Raw genomic sequence first — 22,311 nt, forward strand, 5'->3', positions numbered from 1 at the left:
GGAAGTGATTCTCACAGGAAAAGAGAAGTCTCCACACAACAGAAGGTAAAATCGAAAAACCGCATAAAAGAGGACATAAAGTTTCATTATTCTTTTGTCAGTAAGAAAAAAGGTCAACTAAAAACTCCAGGAAAAATGGAAAGTTACACGAGAAGGTCATAGTCTGAATATTAAATTAAAATGTAACAGTTTTAAAGAAATTATTTAATAGAGTTAAAAAGGAATCTGTTTGATCGTGATAGTGAGAACATTTTCCTTTGGGTAGGTGGTCCAGGGGTTAAGGTAGTTGCCATAACGTGATCCTCACATACCATTGGACCCCGAGGCATTTAATGTTTGCAAAATAATTTTAAAAATTTAAATCCCTGCCGGCCCATGGCTCACTCGGGAGAGTGCGGTGCTGATAACACCAAGGCCACGGGTTCGGATCCCATATAGGGATGGCCGGTTTGCTCACTGGGTGAGCGTGGTGCTGACAACACCAAGTCAAGGGTTAAGATCCCCTTACCGGTTATCTTTAAAAAAAAAGAAAAAAAAAATTTTAAATCCCTAATAATTGAGTACTTTGTATGTGCCAGGCACCATTCTCAGGATTTAACCTTTAATAACTTATTTAACTCTCACAAAAATCCTATGAGGTGGGTGCTATTATCGTCTCTACTCAACAGATAAGGAAACAGGCCGAGAGAACAGGGGACACAGACAGGGAGGGACGGAACAAAAACCAAGCCCAGGTGGTCCAGCGCCAGAGCCCACCCTCTTAACTTTCTTACAAACTCATTAGACAGTTTTACCTATTAAATGCTATTTGCTGATTTTTAACTTTTAGAACTAACCTAGAGAAAAAGTGTTCTGTGTTTTCTTAGTTTCTTTATTTGTCTATTTGGCATCCATTAATCACAGGACCAAACTAATGGCCAAAATTAGTTCACACCTCCCCTGCGACCCAGCTTTCACAGGTGTGCAAAAATCACATTACAAATCCTCCAACTAATCCTGAGTCCATACCCCCAACCATCTCCTTCATGTAACTCTCTCACATACCAAGCCAACGTTTTCCCTGCCCTAAATCAATCTGGGGCCAGGTACCAGACAACTTGCAACACTTCCTATGCCCTAAAGCCTGCTGGGATTATTCAAACTAGCTAATCCCAAACTGTTTGCCCCACCCTGCCTCACCCATCCTGCAGAGACCTGGATAACAGCTGTGGCCCAGGCTTTCCCCTCGCTCCTGCTCCTGCCCCCTGACCAGCTCTGGAGCTTCTGCATGTGGCCCTGCCTGGCATGTGAGCTCCCTTCTCTTAGGAACTGAGAGTGGTAAACTCCTCTTTCAGAGGCATGAGCTTCTTTGTGTCATCACTCAGTCACCTTTACAGATCAAGACCCTGGCACAAATCAGAAAGCATGAAAGAATTAATTATGGCTAAAGAGCAGAATCTAAATGTACAATTCTAGCAATCTACTAGCAAAGGAGGGAGGTGAGCGTGTGGGAAGGAGCAGGGGCATCCATACCCACGACTCATGCAGAGGAAGTTGAGGGGTGAATGCCAAGCTGATGCAAGAAGACAGAGGAAAATATTATATGAACTTGCAAATTTAATCGAAGAGCTAAAAATAATAATAAAACAATCAAAAATTAGGAGAGGAAAGAGGAAGCAGAGTAGCCCAAACTAGCTAGATCTTCACCTTTCACAGCATGGAGTCAGCAGAGAGTATCTCAAGTTGAAACATCAAGAAAGGCCTGGCAGGAACCAGCAAACAAGCAGTTTGTGGGTGATGGGCTGGGTAAGGGGGGGAGCCGGGCAGGTGGTTGCCATTCTCTGGCATAAGCTCTTGGGAACATTTGATTTTTTAAAAGCCACATGCATGTATTACTTTGATTAAAATTAAAATAGAACAGATTGGTAATTGGATGTTGATATTATCAAATCCTTGGGCTGCATGGCAGGTCGCACGTAGGAAGTTGGAACAGTCTATGGCTGGTATATTGAATCTGGATGTGGCTTAAGGAAGGAACGCTGGTTGCTCAGGAAAGGAAAGAAAAGCAGTAATTAAATTTTTCTGTAGTGAAGCAAGATAGGAAAAGACTCAGTGAAGTCATGGTTTGTTTGAAAACATCAGCATGAATTTGTAACACTGACATCTCTTTTTCTTTTTTTTTTTTAGTGGCTGGCCAGTACTGGGATAGAACCCTGAGCTTTGGTGTCAACAGCACCACGCTCTAACTAACTGAGCTAACTGGCCAGCCCGACACTGACATTTCTGTCCCTGAAGAAAGCCAAGCTCCCCTTGGCATGTCACTGCACTCATGTAGCCAGCAGGAGTCAGAATTTTGGCAGTGGGCCCCTGGACAGTTTTTCAAAGGGAACCAGGGCTTTGCTGGTAAGGGCAGGCAAAGCGGCATCCCCATGGGAAACAGGAAGGGCCTGGGGCATCGTGCAGTTGGTCTCCAAGACTGGAGGGAGTGGCCTCTGACCAGGTTTCCAGGGTGACACACTGAGTAGGAAAAGCCACAATTACAGCCACGTGTGACAAGCTGGATCTATAAGAGCCAGGGGCGGCCCACATGGATATTAAAAAGGCAAGTCGACATGAGATGTGCTACTTGTTCTAGCATTGATCTCTGCCACAAATGCTATCTGTCACTCAAACCAGATTGGAACCATCCCACCCAAAGTTCTGGCTCACAGCTGGACTTTGTAGTGCCCTACAAGCCTTCAGAGCTGTTCCAGTTCGATGGACGCTCTGAATTCATATGGCGCATGTGACTACAGCAGGGTGGGTTTTGACTGTGTGTGTCTGTTCAGCGTGGGAGGTGAGGGGTGCATGAAGCGGGCCTGTTGGGTATGTCTGTAACCGCAGAGCACCGGTGCTGGGGAGGGGTTGGCACCTGCTCTTCTAAGTGCCTTGGATGGCACCTCCTCCGGCCTTGGTAATCCAGGGAATGGCTGTGATTCTTATACCTTTTAGTACTGTGGATGGAATCAGCAAAAGTAAAACACAGAGATATATCCATCCTTCCTAAAAAAAAAAGCTAAAGGCATAGTTCAGTTGACCAATACATTAATTAAAATAAAAAGTTCAAGAATGGGGTAGTCATGGTACCAGAAAATACACAGTGGTCAATGAAATAAAGACAGAATTCAGTCTCAATGACTAATGTAAATATATAAAAATGTGAAAGAAATTATGCCTAAAAAGTAGATAGAAAAGAGTCAGTTAACAATAACAGTCTGCTCCAAAATTCCAGCTTGTCTCAGTGAAAACTGAGAAGTGTCTGGAAATAAAAGCACTGGGCTCTCACGGTGAGAGGGAGTTAGTAGATATCTTTTCTGTTGTAATCTAAGTGATTAGACAAATATTGCCTTGAATATTTAAAAAGTTATGTGCGTAAATACATATTTGTCTATTTATCTAAAACAACCAGCAGAAATTAAAACTAAGAAAATTGACTGTCATCCTGAAATACTTGATTTTCTGGCAGTGTTTCCCTCCCTCCTCCTCTCCTTCCTTCCTTTTTTTTTTAAAAGATGACCGGTAAGGGGATCTTAACCCTGGACTTGGTGTTGTCAGCACCACACTCTCCCAAGTGAGCGCATCGGCCATCCCTATATGGGATCCGAACCCGCGGCCTTGGTGTTGTCAGCACCACACTCTCCCAAGTGAGCGCATCGGCCATCCCTATATGGGATCCGAACCCGCGGCCTTGGTGTTGTCAGCACCACACTCTCCCGAGTGAGCCACGGGCCAGCCCACTTTCTTCCTTTGAGTAGGAATTAGGTTTAGAGTAACCACATTTCCTCATTGCTTGCTCCCCCTACCTCTAGAAGATGACCCTTACAAACAACTTCCGAAGAGGGAATTAGTGGATATCCATTCATTCTAACAACATTAATTAAGCACCTCCTGTGTTAAGACTGAGCTAGGGAAACAAAAACCAGATGTTCTTGCAGATGGGCGGCCCGTGGCATAAATCCACCCAGGGCTGTTTTTCTCCACCACGTGGGCGTGTGTTCTTGCTCTGCCTTGGACAGCCACTCTGTCCCGGGACGCTTTCACTTATCTCCACCCTGCCAGGGTGAGCCTCTGCTTGCTGAGGACATTCACTTTGAGCATAAAGCACATCCATGAAAGGGTTCTGAGAAGCGCCCAGGCAGCTGCGCAGAGCTGCTTCCCTCCTGGTCCAGGCATCCATCCTGTTCTAACCTCTCCTAACGCGCTAACTCCTAATCGAAGTGTTCGCTGAAGGCTGAGCGAGCTCTTCCCAGGAGTATTTGCAATTTGCATTTTGAAGGCAACACTTGAAAACCTAGGGGTGTGTGTGTTAGTGAATCAGGGAGAAAACCTCAGCCATCGTTCTGTCCACCCTTCTCCTGGATAGGAGTGCATGAATTCATCCTGCCTGGAAAGGCTCCTGCCTTTGGGGGGTTGTTGGTGGATAGCTGGCTCCCCTCTGGGCTCCCCAGCCTCCTGAGGAGATGATCTGGAAATTAAGCTCCAGCTCAGACAGAGCAGGCACTTGCCCGTTCTTCCAAAGCCCCGAGGGCAGGAAAGCTCCCGGCTCAGCCCAGTGGAGCATGAGCTTTCTCCAGGGCCTGAGCGAATTTCCTCTTCATTTCAAGTGGGTTTTTGAGCAACCAGGTCAGTCGGGGAGGCAGGCAATTGCCAGCACAGTGGAAAGGAAAAAAAATGCAGTGAGAAAAAAATATTCTGAGGGTGCGATCTGTTTTTTTGACAGATAATTTAAGCACCTTGGCTAGATTATTTCAGAACCAGAGGAAATGCTTTGGCTTCCATTAACCCCTGGTGAGGGGCTCGCTCTTGCGAGGCTTCTGCATAATTATGTGTGAGGAGCGCTTGCCAGCTTCAGAGGGAGGTGGCACCCAATGTTGTCTCTCGATGGCTGCGGGGCTGCGCGCCCCTGGATCAAGGAAAGCTTCTGGGGCGGGCGAGCTGGCCAGCTTCGACTCTGGCCTCAGCCCCTCTTTGTAGGGGACTGTGCCCCATGGGTGTCCCTCCACCCCCTGGCCCTTGCATACAAGCCACTACAGAATAGTGACCCCCATCTTCTCTGGTCCCTTTGTCCAGAATAGTCTTGCAAGTCCAACAAATCCACAGCAGCTAATGATGCCTGCAGCTACTATTCCTGTGTTGTCCACATTTTATACATGCTCCTCCCCTTACTTTTCATTTGCATGCAGCACGAAATCCTTTTGAATCCCGATGTTTATCTATCTTCCCTGTTCCAACACAGCTTTGAGAGAGGGCAAAGCTGTTTCGGTGGTATCTGATGGGAAGCCAAGCTCTGTTCCCAGATGGAGGGGGCTGCGCACGGGAAATGAATAGGGGCTGGAAGCAGAAAATTGGACAGGCCAATTATCCCGAGCCAGGTCTTTTCAGAGGACCTTCATGATTTTGATTCAATTCCCAGAACAACAAATATGCCTATGTTTAAACACAGTCTCTGAAATATGTCCCAAAGCCAAATGGGAAATCATTTCTGGGCTGACCCCTATTTGGCAGGGTTCACAGGTGGTGGTGCCGTATGGGGGTCTTAGATTTGGAGATGCTTTCCCCAATTATGTATTTTTTTTTTTTTTTTTGTTTTTTGTTTTTTTTCCGTGTCCGGCAACAGATCGCAACCCTCAGTGTCGCCCCCGTACCGGACCGGGACCGGCAACGGGATCGCAGCCCTCGGCGTTGCTCCCACGCCTCGCTCAGCCAGTGAGCGGGAACCAGTCTGTATGTGGGATCCGAACCCTCGGTGGGAGCACCACCGCGCTTCCCAAGCGGCGCACTATAGCAGTGCGCCACCGGGCCGGCCCTCCCAATTATGTATTTGATTATTGCTTCATTTCTAAGCAGTCTTGTTCTTTCTTGGGAAAAACCTATAATTCTGAGATTCCATTGCCTTCTCCGTCTTCCAGATTCATCATTGTCTCCCTGACCTTATTCAATTCTTTGATTTTTTTCCCCTGCACTTTGGGATATCTTACAGGTTTTTCTCCATGTCACTAATTCAAGCTTATTATTACTATTTTGCCTGATTTTAGGGATCTCCTGTAATCTTTTAGGTGTATGCCTGTGAGGTCTAGCATACATATGAAAGTATATTTTTTACAGTACATTTCAAATAATCATATTCAAATAAACACCTGTGAACTCACCAAGGAATCGAATATTACTGGATCTGAGAAGCCCCCTGTAAGCCGACCCTCCCTTCCAGAGGTAACTACCATCTGGAATTCTATGGTAAGCAATGTCTTGTTTTCCTTCCTATTTAAAAAAAAAAACACCTATGTATGCATTTCTAAACAAAAATAAATATTCATTATGACCTGTTTTTGAACATATTTTTGAATCATTGTATTCTTTGGTGAACTGCTATTTTTTGCTCACTGTATTTTTGATTCATCCTTCGGTGAGCTGAGCTGCCATTCTTTTTTCACTGATGTGTATTATTTCAGAGCCAAAATTTATCTATCTATTCTACCATGAAAGGACATTTGGGTTGTTTCCAGTTTTTATGCTATTATAAAAAATGCTGCTGCGTGCACTCTTGGCACGTGTCCTGGGAGTGTGTGTGTATGCCTCATTTGCTGGGTCGAGTGTCACGCACAGGAGATCATGCTTAGAAAGAGCTCAGGAGGTGCCAGGCACAAGGTCAAGATGAACCAGCTGGGACCCCTACAGAAGAGGCCCTTTGATTTATTTTGCAAACAGGGAGCATTGGGAGTTGGCCCATGACCATGATACTGACCCTCAAGTTGATGCAGGGTTGGAAGCAGCAAAGTTCAAGGGTCAAAGGGACAACCAGGTCCTGGGACCCAAAGCCAGGTTCAGAAATGCAAATAGTAAGATAATGGTTAGGACCAGGGTGGACTTTAGTTTGGACACAATGGCCCAGTCTGGGATGGAACAACTCAGCAATGTCAGGGCAGGAGAAGACAGGCAGGGACCTGGAGTTCCTCAGAGTCAGGATCGTCACTATGCTGGCAACTGAGAGGAAGACAAGGCTGAATGGCTACCTCCGTTCATCCATCCTGTCCTCCTCCCACCTGCAGGCCAGTCCTGGAGCAGGAGGGTCTGAGAGCGCATTACTGAAGGTAGTGGTCACTGGCTTGGTAGAAGTCAGGAGGAAGCTGGTCTAGTGGAAAGAACCAGTCAGACGGCCCAGTTTCAAATCCTAGCCCTGCGTGTCCTGGCACTGCCACCTTGAACTTGACGCTTAAGGTTTCGGAGCTTCCGTTTAGCTGGAAAATGGGGACATTAATGCCCACCTCTCTGAGCCTTGTGCCTGCCCAGAGGAGGAACTCAACGAAGGCCATTTCTTTCCTGCTTCCCTTTTTTTGGCATTTCAGTAGGACATGTGTCTCCAGTGATTTCTTTAGGAGAGGGGATGGGTGTGTTTTTCCAGGGCCGGGCACCTCGTAGGAGCTTAATAAATACTTCCTGAAGGATGGAGCCACCCTCTATTCCCTAGTCTCCATCTGTGAGACAGCTGGCCAGGGGGAGAGGCACAACTGTGCCAGCCAATGTCACTTGGCATCTGAAAAACGGGCAGGAAAACCAGATCATCTAAATTTTTATTCAAATCAATGCAAGCAAAAGACCCAAATCAGATGCTTTCTCCCTGGCGTTTCACCCACCTCCCCAGGGACAGGCACAGGAGGGCATCACACCAGGGAAAACCAGGATGCAGTGGGCCCCACAGAGAGGGAGGGAGGGGCAAGGTGGGTTGCCGAGGCAGGACAGGGTCACGTCAGCTGACCCACAGGGGCAGAGAAGCATCCTGCACCTTGTTATGGTCAAGGTTGCTCACACAGACCACAGGTTCCCAACTCTGCTGACTGTGGACACCTGGTGACACGACAGAGCCACACACCAGGAGCTGTGGGCCGTGACCCTGGGGGACTAAAGTGCTTCACAGAGGACCACATCTACCCACCTCCCTGTTCCCCACGGCTGAAGAGCCTTCCGGGACCACCCCCCAGCACCTGCCTCAGGGGGGACCCAGGACCCAGCACTTAGAAGGTGGGAGTCCCCCGGCCTCCTCGCTGCTCTAGGACCAGGCTGGGCAATAGGGTGTCTTCTCCTTCCTGGACCACTCTTCCCCAGGTAGCTGCTGGCCTCCCCACCGTACCTCCTTCAAGCCTTTGCTGAAATCGAACCTTTTCAAAGAGGCCCGCCCTGGCCAACCTCCTTTTTTTTTTTTTTCCAACTGTGGTAAAATGCACATAACAAAATTTACTGTTCACACTGTCGTGCAACCATCACCACCGTCCATCTCCAGAACTTTTTCATCAACTGAAACTGAAACTCTGTGCCAATAAAACAATAACTCCCACCCCTCCCCCAGCCCCCGGCAACCACGACTCCACTTCTGTCTCTATGAGTCTGACTTCTCTAAGGACCTCATGTAAGTGGAACCATGCAGCATCCTTTTGTGACTGGCTTATTTCACTCAGCATAGTGTCCTCAAGGTTCATCCATGTTGTAGCATGTGACAGAATTTCATTCCTTTCTGAGGCAAAATAATATGAATAATATTATGTATTTACCATATTTTGTTTATCCATTCATCTAATGATAGACACTGGATTGCGTCCACGCTTTGGCTATCGTGAATAATGCTGATAAGAACATGGGTGTACAGATATTTTCGACTCCCTGCTTTCAATTCTTTTGGTATATACCCAGGAGTGGAATTGCTGGATCACATGGTAATTCTATGTTTATTTTATTTTATTTTGGCAGCTGGCCAGTACTGGGATCCAAACCCACGACCTCGGTGTTATGAATGGCTGCGCTCTAACCTACCGAGCTAACCGGCCAGCCTGTGTTTAACGTTTTGAGGAGCTGCTGCACGGCTTCCCACAGCAGCCGCACCACTTACGCTCCCACCAAGAGTGCACAAGGGCTCGGATGGCTTCACATCTTGGCTAACACTTGCTATTTTCCGCTTTTGTATGACAGCCATCCTAATGGGTGAAGCGCTGGCGGTCTACTTTAGCACTGCGACCTCCCCCCGCCCCCACATGCCTAGCAGTCCCGATTCCTTTCCCCTGTTCTTTTTCTTTTTCCCATTCAGCATCTAACATAATTCATAATTTGATTATTTTATTAGCTGGTTTATTTTATTGTTTGTTCCCCAACCCCTGCTTGCCAACCCCTGCTAGAATGTAAGCTCATGGCAAAGACATATGGCTATTTTGTTCATTGCTGTTTCCCAAGGGCCTGCAACAGTGCCTGGCCCACAGTAAAACCCCAGTGAATACTAGCTGGCTGGGTGAATGAACAAATGAATGAATGACCAGAAAGTAGAGTCATTAGAAAGCGTTTTGGAGGAAGAGACATCTGGCTTCCAACCCTGGCTCCATCAATGACTAGCTGGTGTCTTTGGGCAAGTGACCTCCTTTCTCGAAGCCTCAGTTTCTCCATCTGTCACAAGAGGACAACAGATCCTTTTGAGCACCTCACAGGGCTCCTGTGAAAATGAAGTGAGATTTCTACTGCCTGGCCTGTAGCGGATGCTCAGCTGATGTCCACCATGAACGATGGGGCTCCTCCAGTGTACAAGGGAATGGAGAACCATCTCAGTGGACTAGAGCACAGTGGTGCTAACGTCAGCTCCCTCTTGGATTTGCCAGCATCTCAGACAGCAACACTCTTTCCCCCAGTGCACAGACACAGGCTCAGGTAGGCACCCCGAACAGGGGGCAGAAAGGGGTGGGAGTGGTTCAGTCCATCTGTGAGAGGGTGCAGTTAGCACTAGACAGACCACCCTGGGGGCTGGTGGGCTTCAGGAGCCTCCTCCTGCTGCCCCTTGCACACGTGTAGGAGGACAGGAGGCTGCATCAATAGCGGGTCTGCTTGGCAGAGCCACAGCAGCGTGGGAGGCAACGAAACACACTGAGGAAGTGTGACCATCCGGGTCCCCTGGGGACTCCACGACAGCAGCCCTGAGTGAGCCAGGAGCAGATGGCGGGGCACTCAGACAGCTGCCCACCCCAGTGCCAGCCACCTACTCCTCAGCACACTCACGGGCCTCCGGATGGGGACTCTGGCAAAGCTGTTTGCAACAAAAATCCAAACTGCAAGTAACAGCAGGACTAGGAGAGAACCAGTGTGGAGAAACAGATGGCCGCTTGTGGTGAGCACAGGCCGCCTGCCCTGGAGGCAGGTGCCACAAGATGCTGGGCTCTGCTGGCACAGCCAGTTCCCACGGCAGCTGGCTGGGGAGGGAGGGAGCCCCTGATTCTCCCAACCTTCTGCAGGCTTGTGAGGCCTGTACTGAGGAACTCTCCCAGCTGGAAAACCCAACTGGGCTACTGATGACCTCCAAGCTGGGTGAACTGGAGATGATTTAAACACCACCTGGTGAAGCCACTTTCCTATTTCACAAATTCCTGTTTCAGTCAATCAACAAACAGGAGAGGGGGCCAGGAAGAGGGGATACAGACCTGGCATCCGAGAGGCTGTGGGACCCCAGCCTGTGATAAGACTTCAGGGAAACCAAACACGCCCTGCTGGGAAAAGATTCTGAAGTGATCAGAACAAGGAAATATCTTTGCAAATTTCTCTTTCAATCAACAAACATTTCCTGAGCACCTTTATACGCAAAACAGTGCAGGAGCCGCTGTACGGGCCGGCTGGGCAGGCCTCCGCTGAGTTATAATCAGGATGCGCTGTGAAACGGGGAATGCAAAGCCAACCTGAACAAAGATGAGTGCTCTAATTGTATTAATCGGCTCCCAGTTACGTACAAATTGGTCTGCACCCCCTTCTATGTCATCCTCCTCGGAGGGGAGAACGTCTGCAGCCTAAAAGAAGCTTTCTTTTGCCAAGAATATGTTTTACTGGCTGGAGGAATGGTTTCTAGAATCCTGGGGAATCTAGATTCCAATTAACTTTTCCACTCATTACAGTATAACTTTGAGTGAGTCACTGTTTTTATAAATGGATAGGGATGAAAGGTTAACAATAAATAAAACAAATTTCCGGTTTGCAATATCGTGTATTTAGAAGCCCCCAATGCCAACTAACATACCCATGAAAGCACGTGAAAAGGGACATAGCAAAACCCCAGCACAGGAGGGGTCTGACAGTCAGCCTACAGCCAGGCTCCCCGCGCCACAGGCGAATGGACGGATGAAGTGTGATGTGCCCACTTGGGCCTTGCCTGCCTGGCAGGGATCAGGGGGCAGGGGCTAAAGCCACCTGGGCAGCCTTCCTGGCATAGAAGAGGCTTCCTGGTGCAGCATGGGTCATCCTCCCGCCTCCAACCCTGTCACCATCCCTGAGAGATATGGCTCCCAGAACACCGCCAGCTGGCAATGTGAGCTGCATCTTGGAAAGTGCATTTTCTTAAGTAAGGCTCACTATGGGACAGCAGGGAGAGGTGGGCGGAGTCAAGGAGATGGCACAAACCGGGGCTGCAGTCCTCCCTGTCCTCCCCATTTCTGAAGGCCCTCGAGGACCAGGGCATTGGAGAGTCAAAAGTGCCTCCACCACGGAGCAGAATGTCACAGGTAAAATCCAGACAAAGGAAAAGGGCCATACGAGGTTGCCTCCGGGTCAATCCGGGGTCTGCAGACATCACCGCATCTGAAGATGGATGAACAGGGGGAAAATTGGGGACTGGGAAAATCTACCACAGAAGTGGGGAGGGCACGTGCCATTCCAAAGACTCTGGTAAAGGGGAAAACCTTGGAAATGTTTAGCAGAGGTGAAAGCGGTACACTAGGTTTCAGGAAAAAAAAATCAGACAATTGTTTGGTGTCCTGGACAGAAGACAGGCTTTCTATGGAACAGAGAGCCAAAGATGCAAACAGAAAACATGGGTGAAATGATGGAGGACCGTGAGGAAACCAGAAAGGAAAGCACAGAATCCAAACTTACACCAGAGGCGGGAAAGAGCAGAAATGCCCAAGTACAAAATGGAATTGGCTGGCACAAGAACTCTCATCTGCTGCTCACAGGCGCATCAATTGGTCCAATAAAGTTGAACATGGGCACACCCCATGGCCCAACAGAAACCCTCTAGTTGTAAATTCTGGAGAAGCTCTTCTACACGTGCTTCAAGAGACATGCATGTTTACAGCTGCATTATTCCTAATAGCAAAGGAGCTGAGAATAACCAAACTGATCACCAGCTGTAGGCTAGATGAGTAGAGAGGGGTGTAGTCATTACAATGGAACGCGGACAGCAGTGACGCAATCACCACATGCTACGTGCATCAGTGTGGGTGAATGTCAAAATCATAATGTTGAACAAAAGAAGCGATGCACAGAAAAATACACACGGTTCCATCTCATTTATGTGGCATTCAAACACAGGCAAAACTAAGCCTGGGGGCTTCTGTGGTGTGATCATGATCTAGATCTAGGCTTGGGTGCTGGTAGTGGTTATCTGTTTTATTACGGTTCTTTAAACTGTACAGAAATGGTTTTGAAGACTCTTTTCTTTTTTTTTTTTTCCTTTTTGTCTTTTTTACTGACCAAAAAAAAAAAAAAAAAAAAAAAAAAAAAAAAGAGTTATATAAAGACAACCTTTCACCTAGATAATGTATATGCGAATCATTACATATTTATTCATTTGCCTGCTGAAGAATTCAGCAACCACAAGATTTTCCTCTCTGCTTTCTTGCAAAAACAATAAAATATCAATAGTAAATAAACATTTTTTTTTTCTCCTTTTTTTTTGTCTTTTTTACTGACCAGTAACGGGATCGCAACCCTCGGTGTCGCGCCCGTACCGGGAACCGGCAACAGGATCGCAACCCTCGGTGTTGCGCCCGCACCGCGCTCAGCCAGTGAGTGGGAACCGGTCTCCACATGGGATCCGAACCCTCAGTGGGAGCGCCGCCGCGCTCCCAAGCGGCGCACTCTCCAGTGCGCCACCGGGCCGGCCCAAGACTCTTTTCTACTTAGGCTATTTATACACACACAGGTACAAAGACAAGACCTAAGACACCACCTAAGTCAGACAAAAAAAAAAAAAAAAAATGGAATCCGTGACATCAAAGTTTTAAGATTTTCCAGAAGGAGGGAAAAATTAAAGGAGTTAAAAATGACTTCAAAGAGGGCCGGCCTGGTGGCGCACTGGATAGTGCGCCGCTTGGGAAGCGCGGCGGCGCTCCCGCCCGAGGGTTCGGATCCCACATACAGACCGGCTCCCGCTCACTGGCTGAGCGAGGTGCGGGAGCAACACCGAGGTTTGCAATCCCGTTGCCGGTCCCTGGTCTGGTACGGGGGCAACACTGAGGGTTGCGATCCGTTGCCGGACACGGAAAAAAGACAGAAGACAAAAAAACAAACAAAAAAAGAAAACGTTGTATCACATGCCAGGAGCAAGCTTCTATTTCAGGCAACGGAGGCTCTGAAGAACTTTAACCAGGCAGATGACATGATTCCACTTGCTTTATTTTTAAATGGCTTTATTAAGGCATTATTGACATACAATAAACCATTTTTTTTGCATGTAATTGTATATATCCATAACCACAATCAAGGTAATAAACATATTCATTCCTCCTAAAAGTTTCCTTAGGTAAAAAAAAAAAAAAAAAAAAAAAAAAAAAAAAAAAAAAAAAAAAAATGACTTCAAAGAAGATGATGAATACAGAAAACAGAGAGTGAAAATACAAGCTTCAGATTAATAAGTTCTCCCAAGAAAAAACCAGAATATTTGGGAATAAAACAAAATGCAAAAACATACTTGAAAAGCTTTCCCAAATTGAAGAACCAAATGTTTGTTCTAGACAAAAATCAGTGAAAGTGACCTCAGCATATCCAGACAAAATTTTTAATTTCTCAATTAATTTTAATTTCTCAGAAAAACCCAACAGGCTATTTAAAGGGGAATAAAAGCATAAAATAAAATAAGTCTGTGTGCAGGCGTCTTCCCCAGGTCTCTGTTCACACGGCTAGAACTACTTTCTGCTGCGTGTTACATCTTCTCATCCTGCCTTCTCTCTCTCTCAGCTTAGACTTCCTGGGCTTTATCTTCTTGTCACTTGGTGCTTCATTCTTGAAATGACCTTCTAATCCACAGGTTCCTTCCTGGGGCTCCTCAGCTGGGCCTGATATGCAATATAACCATCCACTAGGGGTTGTTTCATTCCCTTTTTTCTTTCTTTAAATCTTGAGCACATGTCAGAGTTTACCAATCTGCCAGCAAGGAAGCCAGGCAAGGGACTAAAGAGTGTGCCAGTTCACAGGGGAACGGGATGGCAGGGAGTGTCAGGAGCTGAGAAGGGAACGCTGACATGGCAGCTGGGTAGAAGAGGCAGGCAGCTAATTAGGTAAACACCGCAGCAGCTCCATGTGGTCACGAAACATTGTATTCATGACAGCTGAGGAAATCAGGGACAAGGTAGCTGGGAGCACCGAGCAGGAATCAAAAACAGAAAACAACCAATAAAAAGCAAATGATGTGGAAACATCTATGGCTGTTAATGGGGATGACAAGGTTCGCTGCTCTAAGAAGTGACGAAGCGTAGTTCAATTGAGTTTTTAAACTCATTAGTAATATTTTTCACTTTCAGAAATAAAAATGGTTCCTGTGGGTCTTTTTCAAATTTGCTTTTCTTTTTCCAAAAGTCCTGTTTGTTCAATTTGGTCTGCATTCTGTTTTTTATATATTTTAATTAATTAATTTTAAAACGCCTCTTTCTAGTCTCTTTCACAGTTTCACGATTATCTCTAGTTCCCTGGGTATGAATTCTTACAGGTGTTACATTTGCCAGCTCTCCCTCATGGTGCTTCTTTCCTTTGTGTGGTTGGGAGACAATATAAGTAAAATCCATAGAATTCTGAGTGGAAAAGATTATGATCAACTGAATCATCAAGTTGTCTTTTTTGTATAAAGGCAACAATTATTATGAGATAGCAAAGGACTCGGAAAATACACCATCCACGTACCCTTTTGCTTTTCTCTAAAAAATTTTTTTTCTTCTATTCTTTTTATCAAGCAATTCCCAAGAATATGTGCCCTTATTTTTAAAAATTACATAAAATTACATATCAGCTAATTATAAATCTGGAATAAATCAAAAGCGATAAAAGCCTACAAGAAAAGAGGGAATAGAAACACTAATGTTTATTTTTCTTTTCTAGGGATCCATTCTGAGGATATAATCCACAATGTAGGCAAAGAGCTACGCAGTTATCAATAAGAAAAAAAATGGAAACAACTTAAATGTCCTAAATTAGGAGAATATCCATATGATAGAAGATCACTGAGAATGTTCACAAAGAGTGCTTGATTACACTGGGAAATACTTACGACATGATGTTAATTGTAAAACATAGGTTCAAAGAAAAGAGTCACAGAAAAAATATTGGAAGTAAATATGCCAAAATGCTAACAGTGATTGTCTCTTGATTGTAAGATTAAGGTGTGTATTTCTTTATGCTTTTCTATACATTGTAAATGCTCCTCAGTGATTCACACTAATTTGATAATAGGAAAAGATTAAAATGTACATAATATTTTTGAAAAATGAAAATTTCTAAGGGTAACAGACAAAAACTTAGATATTGAGGCAATATTGCATAAGAAAAATAAAATACGTGTACTGTGCTACTGACTCTGACATTATAGTGTACAATTTATTTTCAATGCAGCAGCAAGAGTATCCTTTAAAAGGGCAGAGCAGGGGCGGTCAGATCATGTCTCTCCTCTACTCAACACTCTCCAAGGGCTCCCCACTTCACTGAGAATAAAAGCCAAAGTCCTTACGATGGTTTACAAGGACCAACACGATCTGACCCTCCACCTCATCTCTGACCACTTCTCCCCAGTCCTGACTTTGCTCCAGTCCCAATGGTCTCCTTGCTGTTCCTCTGAACCCACCAAGCACGCACCTGCCTCAGGGCCTTTGCACCTGCTGTACCCTCTACTTGGAATGCTTTCCCTCCGCATAGCCACATACTGTGCTTCAGATCTCTGCCCAAATGTCATTTTATCAGTAACCCCTCCCTGACCCCCATATAAAATAGCAACTACCGCACTGTTTCCAGTGCCCCTTCTCACCTTTGCCCTGAGTACTTTACCATCTGTGACATTGCAGAATTTACCGTTTGTGGTCTCCTCCCACTAGAAGAGTGGTTTTGCCTGGCTCAATAAATGTGTCGAGTGACTGAATGAATGAATGGATTAGACTGTAAACTGCTCAGGAGCAGAGGGGCCGAGGCTCACACTGCTGCACCGCGAAGTGCATAAAGCAGCAGCAATGCCAACCCGACAGCCCCGGGAACATTTGACCAGCACTTGACTCACTGCAGAAAAAAATACTTAAAATTACAGCCGGAGACGGTGGAAGTGAAGCCCCACAAGGAAGGGAAGGGAAGGGTTCTGGGAAGAGTTGTGTAAGAGTTTCCATCAGAAAACCCAAGTTCTTCTGTTTGGATTTGACTTGTGCTACAGGACAGAACTCCAAATTTTTGTCACAGACTTAGAACCAGCCATACGCGGCACTTAAAATCAGACATTTTAAATGCCCTCTCTATTTAGCTTTCTCTTTATTATGCTTAGATATTTTTCTAAAAAAATAAGGCATTAGGAAATCAATTACCCCGACCCTCTCCAACCCCAAAAGCAGACAGGAAAATCCAGCACACGGGTCTGATCTCCACAGGCACCCAGACTCATATCCCATGTGTGTGCTAATGACCCCACCCGATGAAATGTACACTGTATGCCTGGGGCTGCAGAGAGGAAACGTTCCTGATCTTGCTAAGCTTTACTGGCCTCTAAAAATGCAAGGACAAATTGATAGCGTGATGCACTGCCTCATGGACTTTGCCTTAGGAAAGATAAGAAAATTCATCCTAAGCTATTTTGGACTTTTCTGGGCACTGGGGTGCTCTGGAGATGAGGATGGGCTGGTGGTAGGCCCTCTCTGCACGTGGTCGCTCAGGACTGTGAAAGAGTGTGACAGTGACTCGTGGTGAGGCTGGATGGGGCAGCAGCCTCAGAAGCCCTCCACTAAATTGTTGGGTTTGCTAAATTCATCTTTCCTTCCATCCACCTTCTTTCCCTTGACAGCTCCTTCATCTCTGCCCTCCCACGGCTCAGCTGTGACCATCATTTCATCCTGCTAAGGTGTCTCCCTACAAGATAATGGTTTAAGGGATTTCCTACCTGCATCTTAAAAGGAGTCCCCTGAAGACCAGAAGGACCTTGAGTTCCAAGGGGGAATTTCTGGTGGGGGAGGAAGGGACGTCTCTAATGTTTATGGAGTACTACTCTATGGCAGACATTTTGCTGGATTCTTGCAGCAACTCCATGAAGCGGGTATTAGCGTGTCCATTTCAGGATGAGGAATCAGGGACTTCCAGGCAAGACGGAATGCTAGTTCACACTTTGAAGCCCTGCCTGTTCCAAAGACACAGCAGTGATAGACAAAAATATTTTTAAAACAATAATAAGTAAACATATCTGTATTCAAAAATAAGATGTGCATCTCAATAGATCAGAAACTGAAAATATTATTTTGAGGGGCTGAAGGCACAGTCCACTGAGATCTGGGCCCAGACACAGGTGGAGGCAGCTGTGAGTTCCATGTTTCGGGACTAAATGTGTCCCATGGAGGTGGGGGATCAGAGCCAGAGTCACTAAAAATGGGGCTGGTGGGGGCATTTCCTACCTGGGAAAGGAGGCTGAAAAATGCAGGGACCTGCCCCAAGACAAGTGGGCACAGAGGAAAGCTGGCAGCACACACCTGGGGCTGCCACAGCTGGGACAGCTGGCTCTGGGAAGAATCCCATTATCACTGTGGACAAGCAGCTCACCAAGAACCCAGGACACTTGGCTCTACCCTGCGGGACCCAAGACCCTGGTGGAGAAGCCACAAAACCATTCAGCAAGGAGAGCTGGGTGGGAGGGAAAGAGAGAGAAACCGACTCGCACTCAAGATAAGCATACAAACCAAAATTCTAAAACACCTGAGGAAAACTAATGCTGAGAAAGACAACCAACAAAACGAGCAAGCAGGGGATAGTCTCGAAGAAAGACCAGTGAATTGGAAGGCGGTACTGAAGAACTTACCCAGAAAGTATCACAGAAAGATGAAGAAATAAACAAGGAAGAGCAGCTAGGAGCAATGGAGGATGGATGGACAGGCTCTCAAATGTATCCTGTGACATTTCCAGAGAGGAGAGATGGAATAGCAGAATAACAATGTTCAAGGAGATCACAGCTGAGAATTTCCCAGAACTGAAGATGTTTAATGGATCCCAAGATTAAAAGCACATACCAAGTGCCAAGCAAGATAAAAAATAAATAAAATAAACTCATATGTGGAAAGCCGTGGACAGGAGGGGCATGGCCCTTGTTCTGTCCCCACCCTGCCTGCCCATGGCCCTCCCCAGATGCTGCCGGCTACGTCCTGCTCTGGCTGGCTCCATTTCTATCCTGTGCAGTGAGGAAAGCCCTGGGCTGGGGGTTAGGAGACCCAGTCTAGCCTCCTGTCTGTTACTGAGTCTTGATTTCCCCCCCTAAGACGGAGTCAGAACTAGAATTACATAACTTTAGCGCCAGAAGGGACCTTGGGAGTGGCATCGTGACAGCAGCCCATGGCTGTATTTGATTTCCACCTTCCCCACCTGCTCAGTGCCCTCTTGTGCCTCCATTTCCCCGTCGGGAAAAGGGGATGAGAACAGCACCCACCATGTGGTTGCGTGAGGACATGAACGGACACACGTAAGGAACCTGGCGCAGTGCCACGCACATAGTAAATATTCAGCCTGCAGGTGCCATGACTATTACTCAGATAGTAGCCCCCCACCAAATGCCACATGCTCAGACACTTGTAGTGTGAGGGGCTACCCAACGAAACCACAGACCCCCAGGTATAGAACCAGGGCCCCACCACCTCTGCACAGGGGAAATGGGCAAGCCGGCAGGTTGTCCCTCCCACTTGTCCCCTGGACAACTATGGGCAGTCCCTCTTTGCCTTCCAGGGAAGCCCCTCCCAGCAACCAACCATCCATTCCCCTGTGCAAGAGTGAGCCCCCAGCCCCAGCCCTGGCCCAGCCCTGGCCCAGCCCCAGCCTCGCCCAGCCCTGGCCCAGCCCCAGCCTCCCCCACTCCCTACCCGGGCGCCCTGGGGCCCTACCTCTCTTTGCTCACTGCAGATCTTACACAGCCACAGGGGCCGCTTCTGGCCAGGGGAGGCCTCGATCCCACATTTGGTGCAGACTTTCTACGAGAGAGAGGACACAGGTGCATAAGTGCTTTAGCCGCTTCCTCCTGGGCTGAGGGCTGGGACAGGTGTAACCACAGGACACTTTGGCATCTTCCAAGGGGATGGCTTTTGCTTCAGGCTAGAAGGCTAGATCACTCAAAAGGCAGAGATAATCTGAAATCCTTACTTGGCTTTGGGGGCACGGTGGATGTGCCCCACCATGGATCATGATATAGATCTACCCCCCTGCCCCATAATAATGTTCTGTTAGGACCTCAGCAAAAAAAATAAGCTTTCTGACATTCACAGCTGCGTCATTTTCAACAGCAAAGAACTTGAAACAACCCAAACGCCCAATACCAGGGGAAGATCCAGGCAGACACCACAGAATGTGATATGGCCTTAACACGGCAGATTGGGGGCAGGAAATAGTCACTTAACAAAGAAAGCTTACGTTTGTATATAATCATGCGAAAGACTCACGTATGTGCCCAACAGGTTAGAAGATGCCACGGTGAGAAATACTAGTGACACCCTCAGCACTTTCTTTATGCCAAGTCCCTTCATTTAACGACCCCAGCGCTCCTATTACAAAAGCGTTAGGTCCATCTTACAGGTCAGGAGTCCGGCTTGAGGAATTTGAGAATTTGCCCGAGTTCACCCAGCAAGTAAGTGCTGGATTCAGGTCTGACTCTAGAGCCATAATATCATTTCCTCTGGACACATAAAGAGCCAGAACCTAGACTCTACAGTGTTTTTCCTTCTACAGAGTTGTTGAGGCTCATAACTTTTAAATACACAGTTTGCTTCCCCTAAGTGCAAAGCAACAAGCAGCAGTGGAAAAGCCCAGAAGAAACACGCTGGGAGGGAGGCAGAGGTGGATTTGTTGGGGCTGAGAGTGGTTCCCAGCTAACCCAGGCAGAGTCTGATTCAGCGACAGCATCTCCTCCTCAGAGGATTGTCACACCAGCTAATCAATCTTCCTGCCACATGGAAGCTGCCTGGTCCCTGTGGGGGTGGGGGCTCTCTCCAACCCCCCTCCGAGGGAAGGCTGGATCTGTTGTTTGGCCTTTTCTGCAGGCTGCCAACTGAGCAATGAGCACACCTCTCCACAGAGAGTGAAATGTCACCAACTTGGCTTCCCAGAGCATGTCGTCACCCGCCCGATTGGGTGGCTGAGCCCAGTGCTGCAGGAGGGAGCTATGATACTTTCCTGGTGGTACAGATTTGCTACATCTAACACTCAGGGATGAGAAATATCTCTTCTCTTATTTTTCCAAATAAAATGTAATCTGCTCCAAGCACTCGTCCCTCTGGGTTGGCAGGAAAATCTGTTCCAGGTCCGGGTCATGATTAGGGTCCCTCCCCAGCTCTCATGAAGGTCCCAGGTTCAGGGCCTTTGGTGGTCCAGTACATCTGGGGAGGGTCCACTGGGTGCCATCCATGATGTCTGCATCTGTGCTGCTGGCTAAGCTCTCACGGTGCCTTAAAAGGGGTGGGAGAACGTGGCCAGTTCTGTGCCAGTCTTGGGTTTGGGAACTTTGCAGGGCTGGGTTGAGCCCCTCCAGGGACCAGCAGTCTGTCTCCCCAGAGCCCGAAGCCTCCAGCCCTGATGCAGTCTGGAGATCCTCCCCTTTCCCACCCCTTCCACCTCTCACCCCAATCCTCCTACTTCTAAGACAGGGACCCCCATAAGTCCACAAGGGGGTCTCAAGAAACAACATGGGCCCTTCCTCCCTGGGTGAAGGAGAGAGGAAGGAGGCGCTGAAGCCAGTTGGCTTTGTTTTCCTTGTTAATTCCCACTACTCCCAGTATGTGTGAGGCATGTGTGGAAACAAGTGTGGCCCCCTCAGACAGGTGAGGTTTTTCACACTTACAGGGTTTGGTGACAGCTCACCTTACAAACACACAGAGTGCTCTGCCCTTCCCAGGGCTGTTGAATGAGAGGGTGGTGCTGGGAATCAGGAGGGAATAAAACACCAATGGCCACTTTTATTGAGCAATTATGTGTGCCAGGTACTGCAGCCTGGCAACAAAGTGTGAAGGAGGTTGGATGCTATGATCCCCATTACACAGATGAAGAAACAGAGGCTCAGAGATGCTACAAACTACCCGAGGTCACACAGCTGTTTAGTGATAAAGCATGATCTTTGTCCAGACCCTTATCGGGAGAGCCAATCAAGCCTTCCCCTGCCCAGGTGCTGGGCCGGTGCCCACAGCTCTCTAGGGAGCTGGTTCTGCTCAGCTGGGTCCCTAAGATGTGTCCGATGGTTCCCAAATGAATGGGCAGAGAAGGCGACACAGGATGACCTTGGGACCAGGCTTTGCTGGGGATATGAGTGCAGCCAGCCCACTGCACCCCCCGACACTGGTTCTAGGAGCAATTCAGGCTGGGGAGTCTCACAGTTCTGGAGGCCTGAAGTCCAGGTCAAGGTGTCAGCATGTTGTGTTCTGGTAAGGGCTCTCTTCCTGGTTTACAGATGGCAGCCTCCTCACTGTGTGCTCACATGGTGGAGAGAGAGAGGACTCTGGTCTCTTCCTCTTCTTATAAGGGCACCAATCCCATCATGGGGGCTCCACCCTCGTGACCTCGTCTGAATCTAATTACCTCCCCAAGGCCCCACCTCCAAATACCATTGGGGGTGCAAGTGTCAACATATGGATTTGGGAGAGGATACAAACAGTCAGTGCATAGCAGCCTCCCACCAGGACTGGGCCCCTCGTTCTGCTTTGCACATTGGGAGCCCTAGAAATGGGTGCATCATCATTTGGAGTCACTTAGAACCCTCAGTCCTCCTGTGGGGACTCCACCTCACGCTGTTCCGTACTCTGTCACCAATTTTATGCTCCTGGAACACCGCTCTCAGCTCTTTCAGAGGCAGTGCGGCATGGTGCTAGTGCATAGGCTTTGGGTGAGGCAGGTCTGGGTGGGTCCTTGGGCAAGTTGCTAAAAGGCTCTCTAAGCCTCGAGTGTTCTCTTCTGTAAAATGGGACAATAATATTTATCTACTAGGGTTGTTCTGAGGATTAACTGTGATACACATAAAAAGCAATAGCACATTATGAACACTCAAAAATGCCAGTCACTTATTACCAGTGACACCCCCTAGAGTCCTAT

General features: G+C 47.5%; 1 protein-coding gene across 1 annotated transcript in view; it reads right to left on the minus strand.

Annotated features, from left to right (window-relative positions):
* Window positions 1–22,311, minus strand: part of RPH3AL (rabphilin 3A-like (without C2 domains)) — an 89,139-nt gene that overhangs the window by 38,366 nt on the left and 28,462 nt on the right. The window contains exon 4 of the mRNA XM_008592957.1: window positions 19,125–19,211. Coding sequence (XP_008591179.1) covers window positions 19,125–19,211 — 87 coding nt within the window. The remainder of the gene's footprint in view (window positions 1–19,124; window positions 19,212–22,311) is intronic.

This window comes from Galeopterus variegatus, unplaced genomic scaffold, assembly GCF_000696425.1.
Source record: "Galeopterus variegatus unplaced genomic scaffold, G_variegatus-3.0.2 Scaffold155, whole genome shotgun sequence".
Lineage (NCBI taxonomy): Eukaryota > Metazoa > Chordata > Mammalia > Dermoptera > Cynocephalidae > Galeopterus > Galeopterus variegatus.